The sequence below is a fragment of the Prionailurus viverrinus genome, chromosome E2 (genome assembly GCF_022837055.1).
Source record: "Prionailurus viverrinus isolate Anna chromosome E2, UM_Priviv_1.0, whole genome shotgun sequence".
NCBI classification, from domain to species: Eukaryota; Metazoa; Chordata; class Mammalia; order Carnivora; family Felidae; genus Prionailurus; species Prionailurus viverrinus.
The window spans coordinates 5,610,478-5,633,368 of NC_062575.1; the positions used below are offsets into that span (position 1 = coordinate 5,610,478).

The 22,891-nt window shown below is 58.5% G+C and overlaps 1 protein-coding gene across 1 annotated transcript in view; it reads right to left on the minus strand.

Annotated features, from left to right (window-relative positions):
• Positions 1-22,891, minus strand: part of NECAB2 (N-terminal EF-hand calcium binding protein 2) — a 28,515-nt gene that overhangs the window by 2,299 nt on the left and 3,325 nt on the right. The window contains exons 3-10 of the mRNA XM_047837105.1: positions 18,578-18,686; positions 16,449-16,474; positions 16,203-16,300; positions 6,174-6,310; positions 4,005-4,123; positions 3,763-3,842; positions 1,049-1,102; positions 387-499 (exon numbers count right to left, since the gene is read on the minus strand). Of these exons, the coding sequence (XP_047693061.1) occupies positions 387-499; positions 1,049-1,102; positions 3,763-3,842; positions 4,005-4,123; positions 6,174-6,310; positions 16,203-16,300; positions 16,449-16,474; positions 18,578-18,686 (736 nt within the window). The remainder of the gene's footprint in view (positions 1-386; positions 500-1,048; positions 1,103-3,762; positions 3,843-4,004; positions 4,124-6,173; positions 6,311-16,202; positions 16,301-16,448; positions 16,475-18,577; positions 18,687-22,891) is intronic.

Here is a 22,891-nt window from a genome sequence, read left to right on the forward strand (position 1 = left end):
CGGTTCGGCCTTACGGCCTCTCCCCACCCGTCCCCCATCCCAGCCACTAGCTGGTCCCGTCAGCCCAGCTCCAGAGCCCAGGTCACTCAAAGACCCGCCCGGACCGCGGGGCCTCTCCTGGCCACACCCGTCCCCACTCTCCCCTCCTTCACACAAAGGAGACCTGACCGGCTCTGCCTTCGGCTCGAGCATCTCCGACACGGTCCCTACCAGCCCCCAGTCCTTTCCTATCATCACAACCGGGCTGCTCGAGGCGCTTGCTATGTCCCCAGGTCTCGGCTCCAGCCGATGCCCCCGGCAGACCACCCTCCCCCCAGTTCTGCAGTCGCTCCTCGCCCGGCCTCATGCACGTACGGCCCCCCACCTGGATCAAGCAGGTCACTCACTGGAAGCAGGTCCCGGACCCCGCGGTCCCCCGCAGGTACTGGCGCAGGGAGTCCACGAACTCACTCAGCTGCTCAGGGCACACGGCCATCTCCTGCCGGACCAGCTGCAGGTGCTATGGGGACACAGGGGAGTGAGCGCCCGGCCACCCCCGCTCTCCCTGCCCGAGACCCGGCCTCCCCAGACCTTCCTTCGGAGAAGACAGGGCAGTTCGGCCAAAACAGAACCCAAAACCCCTCCTCACTCACGCGAGGGCTCATTCTTACGCCAAAAGTGGCGAAAAAGAACCAGGACCGAATGGCTAAAAGCAGACAGCCATGCCCAAGCAGGACACCACACGAGGGTGTGCACAGAGGGGCTCTGCGGCCGCCGGGAGCTGCCCGCACGGCACTCTGGTCTGAGACACCACAAAATCAGGGCCCAGCAAGATTCGCTTCTGGTCGGGTCTGTGTGGGGTCACTGTCCTGATCACTTCGCCCCGGGGCCAAACTGTTGTTGATCAGAGAACACCCCTGGCTGGAGAGGCGGCCAGGGCCTAGGGCCGCATCTCCCCTCGTGGTGGTCCCAGGGGGTGACACCAGGGGGTATCAAGGACCTGGAACTCAGTCCTGGCTCCGGCAGGGATGGGGCCACAGGAGAGGGGCAGGAAGGGAGCGGGCCTCACCATGTTGGTGCCTTCTTCATCTGAGAGGCGCTGCTGAAGGTCAAACCAAAGGGTCTGAAACAACAAAGCACAAAGACGTGTCGGAGACCGAGGCCCCCTCCCCCAGGGAGGCCTCCAGCACTACCACAATGAAACCGGAGAGTCCAGAGCCAGCAGAGAGCTCCAGCCTCTCTACCCCAAGGTTCCAGGGGCTCTGGAGTCCCCGGGGCCAGGCCTTGCTGGGCCACCTACCCTCCAGACACAGGGCTGGCTCTGAAGGAGGCTGGGAGGCCCGGCTGGGAGACGGACCAGAGGAAGTGGCACAGATCCCTTCGGGCCTTGGCATCTGAGAAGCGCAGAAGCCAACCAGACCTAGGCAGAGGGCATTCGGCCAGAGGCGGGATAGTCTTGGGACAGGACAGTTCTGAACCCAGGATGCCGCTGCCAGCAGCCCTGAGATCCCCCGTGGGCTGGCCAATCACCCCACGTCAAGACCCCCGGTGCCTCGTGAACCTGATAATGGTCTGAATGGGGTGGTTGTGCTAACACTGGCCTCCGGCAGGCCTCGAGCTACATGCTTCACGAATACATCTTGTCTAACTTTCCCGACTCCCGGAGGTGGGCGCGGCCCCACCGTCAGCTCCAGGAAAGCAGGAACCCCGGGCGCGCTGTCACCGACACGCGCCGGAGTCCAGAACACAGCACCCGATGGGTCCTCGGCAGTTTCGCAGCGCACGGCCCCGGGCTCCAAAGCTCTGTTGCCGGGGTTTGAAGCCACGGCTTTCTCCCCCCGACCCACAAAACCGTGATTCTTCTGTAACTCGGGCGAGCGCCCGGCACCCCATCACATCAGCCCCACCCAGGCAGCGCCAGGCCCAGGTTGGCACGAAGAGGGCGGAGCCCCCTGCCGGCCCCGGATTGGCCCCCGCGGGCGGCCCGGACCAATCAGAGGCCAGCAAGCGGGGCCCCGCCCCGTCTCCAGGACACCCAGGTGCTCCTCGGTCTCCAGCCAGCTGGTTGTTAAGACGACCGGAGGCTAAAAATAAGCTTCAAAGAACCTCCCTCTGGAGGCGCTGGGAGTTGTTATGACAACCCGGCCTCGGGGTCCCACGGAGCCTTTCCCACCGCTCCCACTCAGCTGCTGGCTTCACGGGAGGGGGGATCCCACCTCGGCCTCAGCCCACCTACCCCCCCCACCCCCCCGTCTCCAAGTCTGGCCTCAGCCCCCCTCTGCGTGGGGGGAGCCCCCCACCCCGCCCCCATGAAGCCCTGAGAAACCCCAAGCCCATCAAACTGCTTTTTTGCCCTTGCGCAAAAGATGTCAAAAAAAAATCAGAAAAGCGGGAGAAATGTAAACTCGCTCAACCGTACGGTTCGGAGATGCCCGCCGTCTTGGTTGATGTAGGGGTGCTGGTCCCGTGCGTGTGCACAGGTTTGGCGTCAGAATATGGGTGACAACGCCTAACAACTGCTAACATTGTAATGCTCACGACGGAGCAGGCTCCGGGCTAAGCCATTAAGGCTTCATTTTCTTGGGACGCCTGGGTGGCTCAGTCGGTTAAACGTCCGACTTCGGGTCAGGTCGTGATCCCCCGGTTCAGGGGTTCGAGCCCCAGGTTGCGCTCGGTGCTGACAGTGCAGAGGCTGGAGGCTGCTTCAGGCGCTATGTCTCCCTCTCTGCCCCTCCCCCACTCTCTCTCTCTCTCTCAAAAATAAAATATTAAAAAAAAAAAAAGACATTTTCTTTAATCCTTACAACCACCCCATGACGAGCTCTAGTCTGAACATTTTCTCTGCGGTTAGAGCAGGAATCTGAGGCTCAGAGAGGGCAAGTCACTGGCCCAAGGTCACAAAGCTGCTAAGTGCTATAACCAGGATTTAAGTATGCGCAATCTGATACCTGAGCCCTTTGGTAAACCTTAAGGCAACCTGTTCTCTTTCTTCCCACACATGATCATTGTTTGGGCTGAACTGTATCCTCTTCCAAATCCTAAATTCCAGGCTCATCTCCCCCCCTCCCCCCCAGCACCTAGGAATATGACTCTGCCTGGAAATAAGGCCTTTGAAGAGCTAATTAAGATGAGGCCACATGGGTGGGCCCTAATCCAACGTGACCTTGACGGTGTCCTTGGAGTTGAGGACAGAGCTGCGCACTGAGGGAGGATGCGTGAGGACACAGGGAGGAAGTCTGTCCTCATGCCCAGGAGAAGGCAGCCCTACCCCCAGCCTGAGCTCGGACTTCTGGGCTCTAACGTGACGGAAGAAACGGCCCCGGTTTGAGCCCCGCCTGTGCTACGTGGGCACAGCGGCCCCGGGAGACAAATGCGGTCATCCCGCAGGGACCTGCCGAGTCGTGAAACACCCTCTGAAGACAGGACTCGTGTTTGAGAGATCTATGAGAGCCTCCTCATTCCAGAGGACTCTAAGCTCTCCTGGGACGCCGCCGGGACGCCCCGGCCCTCACCCACCACCCTGCTGCCTCCTGGCATCCCCAGGCCGGCCTGAGAGCAGAGGCGCAGGGAACCCTGTCCCCTCCCCGCACACGCCCCTGCTGACTCTGTGTTCCTTGAGACGCCCCTCCTGGCTGCCCCTTGCCCGGGGCACCTCTCCTGGACAGGTACGAGGGACATCTTCCCCCTAGTCCTGGTGGCCAGGCTCCCAGGCTCCTGCCCGGACTCCGGGCGACCCTGCACCTGCTGGGGGCAGCGGAGGGGGACGTGGCTCCGCAGGCTTACCTTGTTCTCCAGCCGCCCTATCAGCTCTGCCAAGCGGCTGATCTGGGCTTCGAGCCCCTCCTCCTTGGGGTCCGAGGTGACTAGGAGAAAAGATCAGAGATGCTCATGGGGGGAGGGGAGGGCAGCCCCCTCCCCCATGCTGTCCCAGTCCCGCTTGGAGGCCCAGGCTGCATCCGGGCCACTATCAGAATTCCCACCCACCCACCCCGTGCTCCCCACCCCAGGCCGCCACACTCTCTCACCAGGCGGAAGACTCTTCCCTTGTTCCATGGCCCCCAGCTTGTGGTTGGGGGCCTGGGGGGGAGGGGGGCCAGCACACCAGGTCTCCGCTGCGCCGTGGCTGGGTTTGCTGTGGTTCTGTCTGCAGTGTGAGCAGAGGAAACACACGCTGTGAGGGAGGCCGCAGGGCCCCGTCCGCTCTCAGCAGCTTTGGCAAATGTGAGGCAGCGGCCGTGAGCCCAAACACAGTGCACTTGACCCGGTCTGGCCCTATTCCTGCCAGGCAGGCGTAATGGCCTCTGTGTCGCGGCTGAGTCGTTGAAGCCCGAAGGCAGGTGACTTCACCAAGACCACCCAGCAGCTGGCAGGGCAGTCAGGATCGAACTTCACCGCATTCTAGGACCACACGGCCCAGCCCCGTCCCCGGGAGCGTCAGTTCCGGGGCCGGGGTGAATTTGAGCCAGGCCCCCACCCCACTGCCTAACTCGCAGCACCCCCTCCCCCTCCCTGTGCGGTGGGGAGCCCGGGTCTGTGCCCGCAAAACAGCCCACCTCTCTGCAAAAGGGAGCCCTGAGACACGGTCCAGAGAGACCGTGGAACAGGACAGAAACATCCATGATCCTGACCTCAGCTGGGCCCTAGAGAGAGGGGCCAGGCCCCGTCCCCCGTCCCCTGTCCGCTGCCCCCAGGCACACCGGGGTGCACACAGGTGCACGGCCCTGGCACGCCCTGCCAGGCACACGCGGCTCACCCAGCACGTGCCTGGCACGACAGTAGGGGCTCAATCGACGCTCAGTGAATTCCCGGACACCCGCGTGCCCAGAGATGCTGGAAAACTCACCGCAGACATCCAGATACACCCAGACACACACAGCAAACGCGCCCTGTGCCCAGCCCCCCTTCGGCACCTTGGTGCCTGCCTCTCCCCTGGCCGGGGGGGCCACCCCAGACTTCTGGGGGACGGGGGAGGCCACGGAGTCTTTGAGGCTCCACAAACCAGCGGCAAACTGCGGCGGGAGTCCCCCAGGGGCAGCGGGGCTTTGAACCAGTGGCTGGCGCCTGGACAGGGTGGCCTAAGGGGACTTTGCAGCCCGGAGCCTAAAGAGCTGAGATTTGGGGCAGTTTGAGGTCGGAGCGTGTGTCGGGAGGTGTCTCCCCTTTGTGAACTGACCCCTCCCCCCACCAAAGTCCCACAGGAAGGTCCCAGCACAGGGGCGGGCAGGTGTAACCGCCAACGCGCCACGGAGCTGGCGCTGGGCAGGAAATCAGCTACCATTGGGCGGCAGCCTAATCTACAGCAGGAGAAAACACCACGTTTTTCACCGAGAGAGTGACCCCCAAAATGAAGGAAAGCGAAGTGTCAGCTTCCAGAGCTGTGGCCGTCACCACCGGGGACGCTCAGAATCGCGGACGCAGAGTTCCGGGCTCAGCGCCCAGGAATTCCAATCCGGCAGGCGCGGCCCGGGGCCCGGGATCTGCATTTTACCTTTCCCAGGTGATCTGCCCACAGGGGCTCAGAATAAACAACTTTTGGGAACAGTGTCACCGAGCAGCCTTCGCGACCATATCCGGTTGGGACCAGCCCCCGCCGGCCAACATTCACATGCTCAACCCCCCACCCCCGCACTGGACAGCAACCCATATCCTGGCCGGGCCGAGCCTCTGGCTGTGAATGCACGGCCGGGCACAGCCATCCGAGGCCCAGCAGTGTAGACATCTGGCTGTTTTCCTTGTCTACCCGGATTTCTTTACGGCCCCTCTGCACCAGACGCATCGGCTGCTCTGGAAAGAAAGGGCGAAGGAGACTTGGTCTGAACTTGGGACGGCAAATGTGAGGGCTGGTGAGCCCAGGGCCTGGCACTGCCGGCTGGCAGGAAGGACTCCTCCTCTCTGGACACCAGGCTTTCCCTCCCCGACACGGCGCTCTGCCTGAGTTGGGACCTCGGGGCCTTCTCCCCGGCACTCCGGACGCACGCACCCCACGCACACCTGGCATTCTTCTATGCGCACGCGGTCTCGTTCAGTCCTCACGGGCACTGAAGACACAGGCACGGGATCGTCCCCACTTGACAGACAAGCGCGGCGCCCGGCCCAAGGTCACTCAGTCCCCAGGCGCACGACCAAGCAGCAGGTGGCCGCGTGTGCGTGTGAGACACATGCCCACGTGACCCTGCGAGGTCCCAGTGACGCACCGGATCTGGCTGGTCTGTTCTTCAATGGCCTCCACCGCACTCTCCACGGAGCTCAGCAGCGACTGGACCTGATTGGCCGTCTCCTTCAGGAGAAAGCGGGTCACAAACTGGTCCACGTTGCTCCCGCCCTCGTACACCTGTGGAGGGAAAGAAAGGGGCACACGTGGCAAAGGGGTCAGGGAGGGAACTTGGGTGTGGGGTCCGGCACAGAGCGGGACAGCGCGGGGGGCACCTGGGGCTGGTGTCTCTGTCTCGCAGGAGGAAACGGGGACCCCAGCGCCTCCAACCTGGAGCATCGGGGAAGGGACAATGGATTCAGAGATGGAGGTTCGAGCCCTGGCTTCCCCGTGTACTTGTTCCTGCCCTCTACGACCACGGTTGGAGTCCCTTTAGTACCTATCCTACAAGGTCCCATGGAGGACTGGATGACAGAATGCGTATAAAACGCCCGGCACAGGCCCTGTAACATAGCAAATACTCAGCGAGCGGCAGCTGCTGGGATAAAGATGATGTTAATACCGACGATCGTGGAGGGGAGGAGGGGGAGGAGGGGGAGGAGGGGGAGGAGGGGGAGGAGGGGGAGGAGGAAGGTGACGGCAGCGATGCTGATACTGGGAGAGATGGGGAAGACGATGATGGGGAGGGGGAGGTCGTGCTAAGGGTGGTCGTTGGTGGTGGTGTTCTTGTTGACAGGGGTGAAGTATGTGGGGAGAAGAGTAAGGGACCCTACCCCCCCCCCCTTCCTCCCGGGAGGCTTCCTTGGCCTCGTGGGCCTGCAGGATGCTACGCAGAGAAATGAAGGAAGACTCAAAAGCGACCAGCTGGAGAGGTCTAACTGGCTCCTCCCAAGAAAAAGCCCGAGACTCAGTCTCAGAAGCCTCCTCCCGGGTCCTCCCCTCCCCTCGGGTCAGGAGGGAGCCTGGGGGGCACCCAGAGACGAAGATTCGGAGGCCACGAGGAGAAGAACTCAACTCGAGGGAAAAAGAAGGAAGAGGGTCTCCACAGACTTCGCGGTGGTGCGGCTCTCCCCTTTTGTCAAGAGTCTGCGGCAAAGACCTTCCCCAAGGCTTCCGGATCCGGCTGAGAAGCCTTTACGGCACAACTGAGGTTCTGGCTGAGCCAGGTCACTCAAGGATGGTAAGGATCAAAATAGCACTGTGTTGGGGACGCTGGTCCCTGAAACCCTGTGCGACTCTCCCGCCTCCTCGGCCGAGACCCCACCCTCCCGAGCCAACTGCCCGGCGCTTTGGAATTCCGCCCGGTCCCCGGCAAGGCAAGGAAAAACAGGGCTCTCAAGGAAAGCAAATTAAACCATCCATCACTCTGACTGGGAATTAATTAGCAACGAGGGCACAAGGGAAACACGGCTGGAGACAGAGAGGGAAACAGAGGCAGGGGAGGGGAGCACGGGGAGGAGAGGCACACACGGGGGAGGCGTGGAGGTGGCCATCCTGCGCCAACACCGGAGACGGGTCCCGACCACGCAACGGTGCCAGAGAGTACGTAAGGTTCTGCTCGCCTAATGCGTTTTGATTATTGATTATCCTCCCTAGCAAATAGTTGAAACCACACTCAATCCGGTGATCAACGGGCCCTGGACAAATGAATGGCCAAAACGAACGAGAAGATGCAATGTGGTAAGAAACTGAAACTCAAAGAGAAAGCCTGCTAGAAGCCATCAAGCAGAAAAATGAGCTGAAGTTAAGTGTGTTAAAAGCACTCGGATCAAGTGACTGAGAGTGCAGCTAGTGATCCGTGAGCGTAACCCGTTAGCTGAATTCCAAAAAGACACGTGACTTTCAAAGGAATAAAAATGCAAGGGCGCCTGGCTGGCTCGGTTGGTTGAGCATCCGACTCTTGATTTCGGCTCAGGTCACGATCTCGGGGTCGTGAGATCAGGCCCCGTGTGGGGCTCCGCACTGAGTGTAGATAGAACCTGCTTGGGCTTCTCTCTCCACCCGCCCCCACCGTCTCTCTGCCCCTCCCCCATTCATGTGCATGCATACACACGCGTGCGCACACACACTCTCTCCAAATAAAAAAAGAAATGTTTAAATTCCTCCCTCAGCCAACAGAGCAACTCCACCGATTCCAGAAGGAAAGGATCAGAACGGGGAATCGCGTGTCGTGTAGACACACGACTCATCTTCGGGGTATAGGGTGATATTCGGAAATCTGCCAATTTCTGACGTGTTACCACATGAGCACCTTTCTGGCAAAAAACTGCCTAGGAGTCTCCCCCCCACAAACACACACATATCTAGGGCTGAGTCAAAGAAAACAGTCTTGAATAGGGAAGTCATGGAAGGAAGGGTCAGTGATAGAGCCGGTTAAATGTAAGGTTGCAGGGTCAGGAGATGAAAACGTTCATCGGCGATAGTTTAATTGCAGTCACACTGGGTTATGTCAATAAAGACGGGAGAAGTATGGAAAAAAAATATCTGAAAATCTCAAAAACGCCTTGAACTCCTCAAAAGGGAGTCGATGTTTCCGATTAGCTAGGGATAAAAACACAATGAGGAATGTGCACGGTGCCAGGGGTGCCTGGGTGGCTCAGTTGGCTGAGGGTCATCGGGCTTTGGCTCAGGTCGTGATCTCACAATTCATGAGTTCGAGCCCCGCGTCAGGCTCTCTGCAGTCAGCGTGGAGCCTGCTTCGGATCCTCTGTCCCCCTTTCTTTGTCCCTCCCCGGCTTGTGCGTGCTCGCTCACTCTCTCGCGCGCGTGCGCAAAAATAAACACTGAAGAAAGAAAAGGGGTGCCTGGGTGCCTCAGTCAGTTAAGTGTCCGACTTTGGCTCAGGTCACGATTTCGCAGTTTGTGAGTTCAAGCCCCACGTCAGGCTCTGTGCTGTCAGAGCAGAGCCTGCTTTGGATCCTCTGTCCCTCTCTCTCCGCCCCTCCCCTGCTTGCGCTCTCTCTAGCAAAAAATTCACAGCGCCTGTTTTAGAGGTTGTCCACGAAATGAAAACTACAGCGTCTACCCCTGAGACCACAATCGGTGCTCTAAACAAAGCGGACCATCGAAAGGTCACAGATCAAACGGACAAGGGAAGCACACAAAACGGGAATCGTGGGAGATTACGATAGCAGTTGGAACAGACCGATTACAACAATAAAGAAACGCGGCCTAAATTCCCTCACGTAAAGATACAGTCCCAGATTTGATGAAATGAGACCCAAACGGAGGCCCCTCAAAACCAAAACAGCACTGAGAGATTTCCAAAGAAAAGTCTGGGCAAAAATCCTGTCACCAGATTTGGTCAAATGAAGAAGTTGCACAAGAAGATAGGATTTAGAGAACACGGTATTGCACAAGGTGAGAAGGGTCACGAAACAACGGCAAGAGGCATTCTGCACAGCAAGGGCAGGATGTCACCGCACCATCATGCGATCGGAGAGGATACTGCTATAAACATGGCAATGGGGATTCACATGGACACAGCCACTTTAAAAAAATTTTTTTTCAATGTTTATTTGAGAGAGAGAGAGAGAGAGAGAGAGAGAGAGCGAGCATGAGTGGGGGAAGGGGCAGAGAGAGAGGGAGACACAGAATCCGAAGCAGGCTCCAGGCTCCGAGCCGTCAGCACAGAGCCCGACGAGGGGCTCGAACCCACGAGCCGTGAAATCACAACCTGAGCCGAAGTCGGACGCTTAACCAACTGAGCCACCCAGGTGCCCCGGACACAGCCACTTTATAAAGCAATTGTGCTTTCTCTCCAGAGCCTTGCACTGTCGCAGACGAGGGGTCTGGAGTTCTTTCTTGTCCAGCAAGAGAGCGGATGCAGAAATGAATACGAGAGAGGCTAAAGTCTGGGAGGAGACAAGAGCCCCGAACCGGAATTTCGTCTCCGTATTTGAGTGCTCAAGATCTTACCCACGTGGTGACCATGGAGAAAACAATCGGACAGTAATCATTAACTTGTGTGATTAAGAAGCAAAGGGTCTTGGGGGGGGGGGGGAGACAAGCGGTGTTTGTGATCAAGGTACATTGGCATCAGATGGAAAGTAATTTCCTGAAGGTGATGGAACAAGTTACTCATGATCCCGGCACAATATCGCGCTAGCTAACCGCCGGTGCTTTCGCCCAGTGGTGGCAGCTTTCTGCTCTAAGTTTGTTTCCCAACCATTTATGTAAATAGAACCTATTTCCCCACATTGCACGGCTCCTATTCTTTGACTCAGTCATTCCATTTACGATAATCCATCCCTAAGAAATCATACAAAATGAGCACAAAGACTCATGTCCCGAGGTTACAGTATATATTCATATTAGCAAGAACCTGGTAATCATCTAATATGCCCCAAAACAGAGGAAAAGTAAATTTAAGTAAGAATATTTAAAAAAAAAAGATGCTTCTGGACAGTTTTAATCACATAGGAAAAATGCTAAGATATTAGGTGAAAAAAGTACAAAAAATAAGTTTTGTACACACAAATATGTTAAAGAAATACACATGGGAAAAAAGGTTCCGAGGTAATAACATGTTAACTAACAGTGGTAAGGAACGGTGGGAGTTACAAATGGTTGGAACTTTTTCCTTATACTCTTCTTTATTTTCTAAATTTTACAAGTTGACTATGTACCATTTATATGATAAAAAAAATAAAGGTCTATATGCATCAAACAACATGGCTAAAAATCTAGTAAGGAAAACCATTAAAAATACAGAGAGTAAATAATTTGGTGTGACAAATTAGCTCATCATTGTCCCATAGGGGAGATAAATTGGACGATAAATAAGGATGCAAACACCATTGTTAGGGGCGCCTGGGTGGCTCAGTTGTTTGAGCATCCGACTTTAACTCAGGTCATGATCTCTTAGTCTGTGAATTTGAGCCCCACATAAGGCTCTCTGGAGTGCGGAGCCTGCTTGGGATTCTCTCTCTCTCTCTGCCCCTCCCCTGCTCACATGCTCTCTCTCAAAAATAAATAAAACATTAAAAAAAAAGAGCATTGCTAGGTAAACGTAAAGTCTTTTTTTCTTTTAATTTAAACAAATTTTTTCATGTTTATTTTTGAGAGAGAGAGAGTGAACAGGGGAGGGGCAGAGAGAGAGAGAGGGAGAGAGACCCAAGGCAAATATGAAAGTCTTTATTTTTAAGTTTATTTAAAAAAATTTTATTTTTTAATGTTTATTTTTGAGAGAGACAGGGCGTGAGCAGGGGAGGGGCAGAGAGAAAGAGAGGAAGACACAGAATCTGAAACAGGCTCCAGGCTCCGAGGGGTCAGCACAGAGCCCTATGCGGGGCTTGAACTCGGGAATGGCAAGATAATGACCCAGGCGAATTTGGATGCTTAGCCGCTGAACCACCCAGGTGCCCCATAAGTTTAATTACTAGAGAGAGAGAGAGAGAGAGAGAGAGAGAGAGAGAGCGAGCACGAGTGGGGAAGGGACAGAGCGGAGAGGGCAAGAATCCCAAGCAGGCTCAGGCTCTACACTGACAGCTCAGAGGCCGACGCGGGGCTCGAACCCACAAACCATAAGATCGAGATCTGAGCTGAAGTTGGAGGCTCACCTGACTGAGCCATCCAGCCGCCCTAGTGTGAAAGTCTTTAAAACGGACAAGAAAGATTACTGGGTTTCCTATCAATAGGCCCTGTGGGCTAACTAAATCTTCCCTTGTTTGAGGGCTCCTTTTAAAACTCCGCAGAATGTACAAGAGAGACGATGCTGAAAAATAACTCTCATCCACAGCGACGCACAGGAATTTTGTCTGGCGGAATGCAACTGACTGTCGCCGTCACTGTGGACAGTGCCCGGTTCTGCACCGATTCACAGATTCGCTCAGAGCTCCTAGTTGCCTCTATCCATGGTGCGTGGCCTTGGAATTTTCCTTTGAGCTAGCTGTAACATCCTCCTGGTTCTCACATTAATTAAGGAGTTTTTAAAAATATTCATGTTGCCTTAAAAAAAAAAAAACCGGGGGGGTGGAGCTCGTGGCTGGCTCAACTGGTAAAGCATGTGACTCATGATCTCAGGGTCATGAGTTCAAGTCCCACACTGGGCGTGGAGTCTACTTAAAGCTAAAAAAAAACTGGGGCACCCAGGTGGCTCAGTCGGTTAAGCGCTGGAGTTCGGCTCAGGTCATGATGTCATGGCCTGTGGGTTTGAGCCCCGTGGGGGACTCTGTGCTGACAGCATGGAGCCTGCTTTGGATCCTCTGTCTCCCTCTCTTGCGCTGCCCCTTCCCCACTCCTTGTGTGCTTGCTCTCTCTCAAAATGAAATATTAAACAATTTTTTTAAATTAAAAAAATTAAAACTTAAAAAATTAGAATATTCAAGTTCTGTATATTGAGAATAGAAAACTAAGACAACGTAATTCTTTACTTTCGTTATTCAGTCATAATAAGATCATAAATTAGATCATGAGTACCTTAAAAAAATTTTTTTTTAACGTTTGTTTTTGAGAGAGAGATTGTGAACAGGGGAAGGGCAGAGAGAAAGGGGGAGAGACAGAACCTGAAGCAGGCTCCAGGTTCTGAGCCATCAGCACAGACCCTGATGCGGGGTTCACACTCACAAAACGCGAGATCATGACCTGAGCCAAACTCCGACCCTTAACTGACTGAGCCACTCAGGCGCCCCCATCGTGAATAGCTTTTTAAATAAATAGTGGCAATATGGAAAATGATATAAGGATTTTGTGTGAAAATCGTACCCCCAATCCAAACAGATATAAGTAAGTGATATGAACTCTATTTCTGGGATTAAAAAATTATTGAAGAAAATTCCCACCTGCAGAGAAAAAAAAAGTCTCAACTGACTTTTCTCAATTTTGAAACAAAAATTTACAGTGGCTGGTGTTGTCATTAACATCCGTAATACAAATTAAAATGTTGGTGCTGAAAAAATGAAATATCTCTACTTGTACGAGAGACAGCATTTCACCTTTTTATAGTGTATCTTTTAGGAGCGTATACGTCATAACAAAGAAAAGCCAAGTTATTTTCCCATTTCATGCCCTGAAAAGATCCAGGTCATTTTCTCAAGCGTCCAAGAGATCATTAAAAAAACAACTTGGGGCACCTGGGTGGCTCAGCTGGTTGAGTGTCCAACTCTGGATTTCGGCTCAGGTCATGATCTCACGGTTCATGAGTTCGAGCCCCACGTCGGGCTCTGTGCTGAACGCTTGCTTGGAGCCTGGATCCTGCTTCGGATGCTGTGTCTCCCTCTCTCTCTGCCCCTCCCCTGCTTGCACTCTGTCCCTCTCCCTCAAAGTAAATGAACTTTATTGAACATGCAGTGCCCGTTCTGTGTCAAATAAGGTTTGAGATTTTTGAAAAAAATCATCGACAACATACGACGCATAACTGATCACAAAACCGAACACGGCCGTGATAGGTTTCGGGAAAACTAGCTAACACGGGCACAGAAAGTGACATTTCACTGAAGCTAGGGTTGACCTTGGAAAAAACTACTAAGAGACTCTTCTCCCCCCGTTTATACCTCGACCCCAGCCTCGTGGATAAATTCTTTCGGTCTCTGAACGGAAAAATGACTCTGCGATAGAGAAGTGGATTGACACCCAGCAAATATTCAAAAGGCCTCAATTTCTGAGAGAGAGAGAGAGAGAGAGAGAGAGAAATCGCTTGGCTAGCGGGAGGGCTGCAGAGCGGTGTGGACGAACACGGCGACACTCCAGTTCTATCACAGGTTGATCACAGGAAGTGAAGGATTGTTCCACAGAAAAGACTCTAAAAATAGAATCCGCCCCATCAATCGCTTCAGAAAAATCACGTAATCACAAAGGCAATTTAAAAACTTCACTACCACCTCCTAAGACAAGATTTAACGAAGGGAAGGCAGAGATAATTTTTTGCTTTTTTCCAAACAGGCTGAGAAGGATTCTAAAAAAAGAACTGGTATTAATATTGTAATTAGGGGAGAAATACTGGAGACACGCGCTCGAAAATCAGGGGCAAAACAAAGATAGCTGATGTAGCACCGGGAACAGGACTTCAGAACGGCGTCGGGGGGGACACAGAGAGGTCGGGGGGCCGCACAGCAGAAATGAGTCAGCGCACTGGTTTGCAGCTCACGCCAGGACTGCGCAGCAACAAAAGCAAACGGGCCAAGCCAGGTCGGTGACGAAGCGTTTGAAGTAACCGAGGAGCTGAGCTGCGTTTCTACCGCCGGAAAGCAGTTCGGAAAAAAACGCGAGCGAAAGAACTGCCCATCCCGGCTGCCAAAACCATCAACTCGGCCGCTAAAAACACACCATCACGTGCGCGGGCTTTCCGAGCGCAGGGGGTCCGAAACCGGTCCGAGGTGAACGGGGAGATAGGAAAATCCTCTCCTGGGTGGGGCGTTCGGTGTCCCCTCTGAACAGTTCACGGCCAAAGAGCAGGAAGTAACCACGCGCGTTCGTGTCGTCGCGAGACGGCACTGCTGGGAAGGGGCTCCATCTCCGGGCGCCCCGTGGGGCCGGGCGGTGAGGGTCCCGCAGCCCGTCCGGCCGACACCCTTGTCCGCGCAGGGATTCCAGAGCCTGGGGTCCCTTCCACGCTCCCTGGCCACCCACCGCCCACCTGACACATTCAGAGCGTCCAACCACAGTCCGGGACGGCAGGACACGACCACAGGAATGGAAACGTGGGTTGAGTGGAGGCACACGATCAGGCCCAGCAGTTCTGAGACCTGCAGGAAGACAGGGACGCCCTAACACACGGCAGGGTACCCCCTGAAAAATCCGAAGATGCTAATACATCTGACGCACCGAGTACCGTCTGAAACACACACACGGAATCGGTCTTACGTCCGCCCGGGCATACAGCAGGAGCCTAATGAGAAAACAGTCACCTCTGCTCTGTGCCAGGCCCCGAGCTAAGCACCTGAGAGACCTTATTTCATTCGATCCCCGTAAAGGACTCTAAGGTGAATGCTGGAGAAACTGAGGCCCGCCGGGGGGCAGCGACTGGCGTGTGGTCCTTCAGCCAGGTCTACGTGTCCCTGCGTGTGTGTCTTGCTCCCTCCCCCACCCCCCAGCCCCCGCCTCCCCACGTGCCTTGCTCAGCGTGCGAGGCTCCCCTCCTGGCTGACCGAGCCTCCAGTCACCCCCGGCCTGGCCTGGAGTCCGCACTTCCTGCCGGGTCCCTGACTCCACTCCCTTCTCCTTCCGGCCAGCAGCTGTGGCCATCTAGCTATGGACCCTGCAGGGATCACCCTTCCGAGCCTGTTTCCAGAGCTCTGAAATGGGGGCGGCGACAGGGTGACAGTGGCCACGCACAGGGCAGCAGCGAGGATTAACCTGAGCATTGAATCCCGGCCATCGCGGGTCCTCAGCCAACTTAGCGCCTCTTCCCGGACGCAGCGAAGGGACACGGCCCCCCTGCCCCTCCAGCAGCCACCAGCCCAGTGGGGTGTGGACTCGGAGGCTGGGGGACCGGCTGCTTCCGCCCACGTGCGCTTCAACAGAGAAGGCGCGACATCCGGCCCCCACCCCGGCTCCCTGCCTTCTGTCCTCTAGGGCACATGCTAACAAGGGGGTGACAGGACTGGGGGCTGAGCCGCTGGAGCCACACGGGAGACCTCTCCCCAGGCCACGCAGGGGTCCCCGCACCCGGCCTGCTCCCGCCGCTCCTCACGGTCCTGCTGCCCGGACAGGGTTCGCACACCGGACACGGCCTGAAACCTCGATCGGGTGCAGACGCACGAACGCGCCCCTTTCGCTCCCCTTCCTGCCTCGTAACCCGGGAAGAGGGTGAGATCGTTAGGGTCCACACCTGTCCGAGGACCCTGGCGGGCTCGGGGCGGCTGTCGCTCCCTCTCCGCGACGGCAGGCCCGGGCCGTGCCCAATTCCGGGACAGGGCCTCACGCGCCAACCTGCCGCTGGCCAGGGCCGTTCACCGACCCAGTGCGTTCACTTCACAGTTGAACCCGGCTCCCTGCGGGAGCCCCAAGGAAAGCCCACCCCGGACCCAACCCCTGTCGCCACAAATCCAGGCACCCTGGGGTGAGGACGCCCCGTAAGAACCCTAACCAGCACTCAGACCTTGGAGCCCCAGGGCCGCCCACGCCTACCCACCTTCTTGGTGTAGCCCATGGCCTTCAGAACAGAGTGATTCAAGGTCTCCAAGGAGGCCAGGACGTCCTCATAATCCCCCATGTGGTCCACAAAGTAATCTGAGGGAGGGGAAAGCAAAGGTCAGAGGTCACAGGAGGAGGAGTCTACCCCAGCCCTCGGGCCTTCCCGTGCATCCCACCTGCGCCCCCGGGACTCCCGGGTCCGTCCCCCGACCCCAGTCCTGGTCCCTGCAGATCGGGCACCTACCGCACAGCTCCTTGGTGTCCACGTGGCTGCAGAGAGAACGAGGGAGACTCAGGTCAGGCCTGTCCCGTCCCAGCCGCCCTCCCCGCCCCCCCCCAGCACGCAGGGCCCGGAGCTCGTCAAACACCTGCCGTGCCTCCTCTCTGGACCATCCTACGTGCCGGCACCTGAGCCAAGTTCACAGGTGAGGCGCAGCAGGTAAAGGATGCCCTGCCCCCCACCCGGAAGGACAGAGCGGGGATCCACCTCTGCGTGACCTCTGACCCCACTACCACTCATTTCCTCTCCCCTGCTGCGCCGACCGACCCGTCCCGACCGTGTCCCGAGCGCATAGGACCAAGAATGGGGCTAAGTCAGGGGCTGGGCAAAGGGAGGGGAAGGGACAGAAGGTGGAGGGCCCAGGACTCTGACAGGCTGTCACCAAAACTCGTGTGACACGCCGCCCCCCCGGCACCCCTGCCTGCTGGGTCCTGGGACAGCCGTCCTCGTGGCCACCCCAGCCCTGGGGTCCCGCAGCCCCATTCCTAAGGCGTGGAGAGGACTGGGCCCCTCCTCGGAGGCCGCTAAGCACCGAAACGCCACCCAGGCTGGTGAAGGTGCACATAGCAGCCTCAGAGCAGAGACGTGACGGCAGGGTGTGCGGGGGGGCGGATGCCAAGGGACCCGAGCGTCTGTGCAGTTCTGGGAGCCTTGCCCTGTCTGGGTGCCAGCTCCCTCACTGAGAGAGGAGGGGCTCCCTGGGGTAGAGAGCTCGGGGAACCCCAGGTGCCCAAGATGCTTTCTGGGAGAAGGCTCCTGGGGCCCCATAAACCTGGGTTCAGAGGCTTTGCCAGCCCTGTCTTGGGAAGCTCCTTGAATTCCCACCACACCTTAAATGTTCTGATGAGTCCCGCAGAGAGGAAGCCTGTTTCGGTTGGGCTTAAACTAGGATCTTACCACTCTTTCTGATCCACGTGAACTGTTTTGGGCAGAAAGCCTACTTAGCATCCTAAGGAGCAAATGTTTATAGGTCACACCCCAGGGAATGCTGGAGAGCCTCATCCTAGAAGTCTTTAGAGTTCTGACCTTCTAGAAGGTCATGGCTAAACTCTCTGACCGATGCCTCCACTCGCCCTGGCCCTTTCAAAGCTCCCTGGGGATCACAGAGGCCTCCATCTGTCTCCAGAAACAAAGCCCTTCACTGGGTCTACAGCAGAAAGCTGTTTCTTTGACGCTGCCTTCCTTGGACAAGGACTCCTGGCCACCTGGTCCCCAGCCTGTGCCTCCCAGGACACTCAGCCCCGGCCTCCGGTCCAGGTGGCTACTGTGCTGGGTCCCTTGCAAACAGGCTCGGTAGCAGCTCCTTGTCCACACTAGACCCGTCTGTCTCAGGGGACCCCAACTCATCAAATCTGCTTCACGCAGCACCCCCCGCCCCCGGAACTCGGGTCCCCATCGCCTGAGCGGGGCCCGAGGAAGGTGACCGGGTAGTGGGGGGAGAAGGGGGCCGGGGCTCATCCTGCCTGGGGAATCCCAGGCAACGAGGGAGGCTGCCAGGTCGGGCAAGCGTGAGTGGAGCATACGCTTGGCACTTGACTTCGGGGTGGGTGAGGCCAGAGTTTCCGGTTAGTTCTGAGACGCAAGCTCGGGGGGTTATGACGGGTTGCCTCGGACACCGAGCTAGAAGCCGGGTAGAAGGGAGAGCCAGGATGCGTATCTGGTCGGTCCGGTGGAAGACAGGACCGGTGAGGACCAAGGTGATAGAGTTGACCCTGGCGCCGGGGTCACACCAGGGCTTGAGTTCGCAGAAGGGTGACGTCACTGCCACCCTTCCCTTTTCGTTACCCCGCGTCCGTGCTACAAGACGTAGGGTCTCTTCTTCCGTAGCCACGTGTGCTCAGAAGACAACTTTGCCGGCACAACAGCGTCCTGCCCACGCCCCCAGGTCACCCCAGCTGGCGGTGGGGGAGGGTGGTGGTGGCCAGACAGATCCGAGGTTTGGATCAGCCAGCGTGGGGGTGTTTCAGGGGTCCTGCTCCTCCAGGGGGGTGGGAAACGGAGACCGCTCACTAGCTGCCGAGGAAGAAGCTCCCCCCCCCCCCCGCCCCACACCCGCCGGACGCCCCTGCCCCGACAAGCGGGACCTCGCTCACTTAGTGTTGTCAGAGTCGATGGTGTGGAAGAGAGCCTCCAGATCCTTGTCATCGAGGACGCCATCTGCGAAGAAAAGCTGGAACTCCTCCAGGGACAGCTTCCCATCGTCTGCGAGGGAGGGAAGGAGGAGAGAGGGCAGCCGGTGTCTAAGAGATAAGACATCCCAGGTCCCGACAGTCCCCCGGCCACCGCACCCCAGCCAGATCCTCTGTGCCTGCCCTGGGACTGCCCGAAGTGACCAGCACCCTCCAGCGCACAGAAAATCCCCGCCTTCTCCAGCCAATTCCCAAGCCGACACATCAACACCCTCTTGCAGCTAATCCCCGAACCCACAGCGACTACAAGCAGTAGCCAGTTGGCTCAGGCTCACGACGGCCACGGTCAACACACACACACAGCCCCTGCTCCCTGCCGGCTCATCTCTCCCCTGATTCGCCCGAGCACCTGCGGTGGGTACCGTTGAAGGCAGCACCACAGCAAAGCCGGGCCGTCTGAGGACCCTTCTCTCTTGCTCCCAAATGCCCAGACGACCCCCCCCCCCATATCTGCATCATCTCCAGCCCCAGCACCCAGGTCCTGGCTCAGGGGAGGGGACACCCTCTTTCCTCTCTGCCCCGTCCGCAGGGCAGACCCCGGGCCCACACCTTCACAGCTGCCAGCAGGGAGGGACTTGCCACCCTGCCACCACGAAGACACCAAACCGCAAGGCAAGGAGGGGGTGGGCCTGGCGGGAGGCCAGCCTCTGTGGTCCTGAGATGGGAGGGGCCCCACGGGTCACTGAGGGGCTCCAAGCAGCCAGCGACTCTGGGAGAGGCGGACTGAGCTCCCACCCTCAGCAACTTGCACTTGGGCACACCTGCTGCGAGCTGACCTCTGCCCCCTGCAGCCACGACCCCTTCCTCAGGGAGCTCACGCTCCTTAAAGGAGCCGCGTCTGCGGCGGGCAGTTGGAAGTGAGGGAGAGGGCAGCCCCCAGCCCCTCCACGCAGACCGCCTTCCATTACTTCCAGCCAGGCTGCAATCAAAGCCCCTGGAAGCCCTCGAGGGTACGTCTGCGTGGGTTAGAAAGGGATGGCCCTCCTTGGATGGGAGGGAGAGGCAGGTGTGGCCCCGTATCAGGACTGGGCCGGGCGCGGAAGGCAGGCTGGATCTGAGGTCCTCCCTTCCATCCGGAAGGGGCCCGACCATACGCGGCAGGCCCAGCTGGGCCCAGAGCAGAAGGATTCTCTTGTATCGTATTTTTTAAGAGTTGTTTTTTTTTTTTAAGTTATCTATTTGAGGGGCGGGGCGGGGGGGGTGCTGAGCAGGGGAAGGGCAGGGAGAAAGGGAGACAGAGAAGCCCACCCAGGGTCCGCGTTGCACACTGAGCCCGACACGGGGCTTGACCTCATGACTGAGAAACCATGACTTGAGCCGAAATCAAGAGACGCTTAACCGACAGAGCCACCCAGGTGCCCCTTTTTAAAGATTTTACCTTTAAAAAAAACAAGTTTGAGAGAGAGAGAGAGAGAGACACGCAGAGTGTGAGTGGGGGAGGGGCAGAGAGCCAGGGAGACGGAATCCGAAGCAGGCTCCAGGCTCCCAGCTATGAGCGCAGTCTGACCTGGGGCTTGAACTCACGAACCACAGGATCACGGGGAGCCGAGGGCGAGTCTGCACCCTGCGGACGCGTGCTGACTGACCGGTCGTGGTGGCCAGGGGCACAGAGTCGGGGTGGGGGTGTGGGGGGGGGATCTCCCTGCCCCCGTCTCCTCCTGCCTGTCCTGCCCGGGCACCCGCTTCCGGGGTGCCCTGTGGAGGGCAGGCAAGAGACGCCCACCGGGCCTCCCGAGCACGGCCTTCCTGGCTGACATTTTCCTTCAATGTCCTGCCACAGCCCGGATGAACCCAGAGCGGCTAATGAGGGGAGAAACAGCTGCCCGGGCTTCTGTGCGATCAGAGGCACAGCCCCGGCCCCCCCACTCTCAGCAAGGACCCCCGAGCGGGCGGCCGTGTGCGGGCGTCTTGGCTAATGAGCACGAGCTCAGCCTCTGTCACGGGGACCTTTCGAACGGCCGCAGGCTGCTAGCGGCCATGTCCCTGGGGACAGACGCACCCTGGCGCCCAGCCGTCTGCTGGACGCCCCGCGCCGCCCTTCCAAGGCCCCAGGCCCCTGACCCTCGGCCTCCCCTCGGGAGCCTCGACGGGTCTCTATCTCAGCGCAGAAGCCTCCGTCCCGGGAGCCGTCAGCACGGGCCGGCCCAGAGCGCTCGGCCCTGGGACCCCAGGGACTTAGGGGAGGGGACCATACCCCGCCTGCCCCCCCCTGCCTGCCCCCCCCCCCCCCCCCCCCCCCGGCATCTTCTGCAGCGGACGCCCGGGGCAGGGACTGCGTGAAGCCGCTGCGTGTGTGGTTCTAGCCGCACTCACTCCCGGCCAGACGTGTCCTCGAGCCAGGCTGGATGGGGTCAGAACTGCCCAGGCTGCTCCCCAGCCAGGGGTCTACGGTCCCGCCCCTGCTCGGTCTGGGCCTCGCTTTTGCCGTCTGTAAAGTGGGGGCGGGTGCTTCTTACCCCAGCAGGAGCACAGTGAGGCCCCAGTGAGGTGCCTAATGGGAGCCCCATGGCCCCTGGCAGCTCCCCGGATGGAAGGCACAGGTGGGAACCCCACACCTGTGGGCAAACCACGGCGTCCGCGGCCACGGGCGGTGCTGGGCTCAGGGTCTCCCACGGCAGGTGTCCCCGGGTCCCGTGCGGGCTCCACCAAGGCCCTCTGAGAGGGGACTGGTGTCATCACGCCCACTTACAGATGGGGAAACCGAGGCCCCAGCTGACTGGCCTGAGCTCACAGAGCTGCCAAGTGGCCGAGCCGGGACTCGAACCCAGGAGTCCCTGTGACACAGAAGGGACTCTTCCCCAGAAGCGTCCCTGGAACCGACATCACACTCCCGCATTAACCCTGGGGACAATCCCCCCAGGGCCACTCGGTGGTGGCCAGGAAGACCCGAAGCCCCTGGAGGAGAATGGGCTCGGCCCCTCTGGGGCCCATGGAGCGAAGTCAGGGGACCCCAGAGCAGTCCCTGGGGTGGAAACTCGGCCTCTGACAAGGCAACAAGTGACGAGGAGGAAAACCCACCTGTGTCTGAGGGCGGCCGGTGAGCCACCCGCCCACGTGTGCCACACACATACACCCACACACACAGGGCCACGCGCACTCAGTGTGTCGAGCGGCAGTTACGGAGACACGGCCGTCCGGACCCACGGACACCTGCCGGGAGACGCACAGCCAGACCCACAGCGCTGTGCCCCAGGGTCGTGCACCCGCGCCCCCTGCGCCGGCAGACCCGTTACCCGTAAGCCCGCAAACGTCTGCTGGGGACCTACTGCATGTGAGCATCGGGCCCACGCCAGGGACAAGCCCCGAGTCCTGCCTGTCAAGGGCTCACGACGTGCCACGGGGTCCTGGCCAGCACATGACAATGGCCACGTGGCCCAGGCCACTGCACTCTGAGGTTGCCAGAGAGACGCCCGTGTCAGGGATCAAGCCCCTTGACCTGCTCTGTAGCCTCTGAGGCTGCTTGAAAAGAGCTGCCACGACCCCTTCTCGGGTCACTGAAGCCCCCCCACAGCCCCCTCCCTCCGCCCTGCTCCACGTGGAGCTGCTGTGGAGAGTCCTGTGTCCCAGGCGGCCTGGGAGGCGCCGCTGTCATGCCCGAGGAGGGGGACAAGGGATGGAGACCCCTGGCTGTGCACCCCAGCCCCCGAGGCCTCACGTCACACCTCCAACACCATGGGGGGGGCGGGTCAGCAGTAACCGCCGGGGCCAGGGAGGGAGGGGTTCGGGGGACCCGGGTGAGAGCTGCCGCCTTCAACTCCAGCCCATGCAGGAGGCGCTGGGGCCTGAGGGCCCTGGGGACAGGCACCGGGGCCCCTGTCCCCCACCCTGCCCCCCGGCAGGGGCCCTGACACTTGATCAATTTTCCCAGCGAACAAAACAAACCGTGAGTGAGCCCTGCTTGATTCTCTCGTGGACTCTGTCGCCACATCTCCTCGCTCCACAGCCAAGGCAGTAGGCGAGTTAAGCGTTCTCACCCCACTTTAGAGATGGGCAAGACCGAGGCCTGTGGAGACACCGTGCCTTGGTGACAGTCCGGGGAGAGTCGCTCGGGGCCCAGCGATGAGGACAGCGGTATTTACAGGAAGTGGTACTGACTTGTGCTGCAGCTGTGAGGCTCAGACGGCCCTTGCGAGGTTGGGAGGCGGGAGCCTCTCCGAGAAGTCAGGAGAAGTCTGACTTCTCTCTGCTGGCCACGACGGGCCACTCACGTGGCTGGGG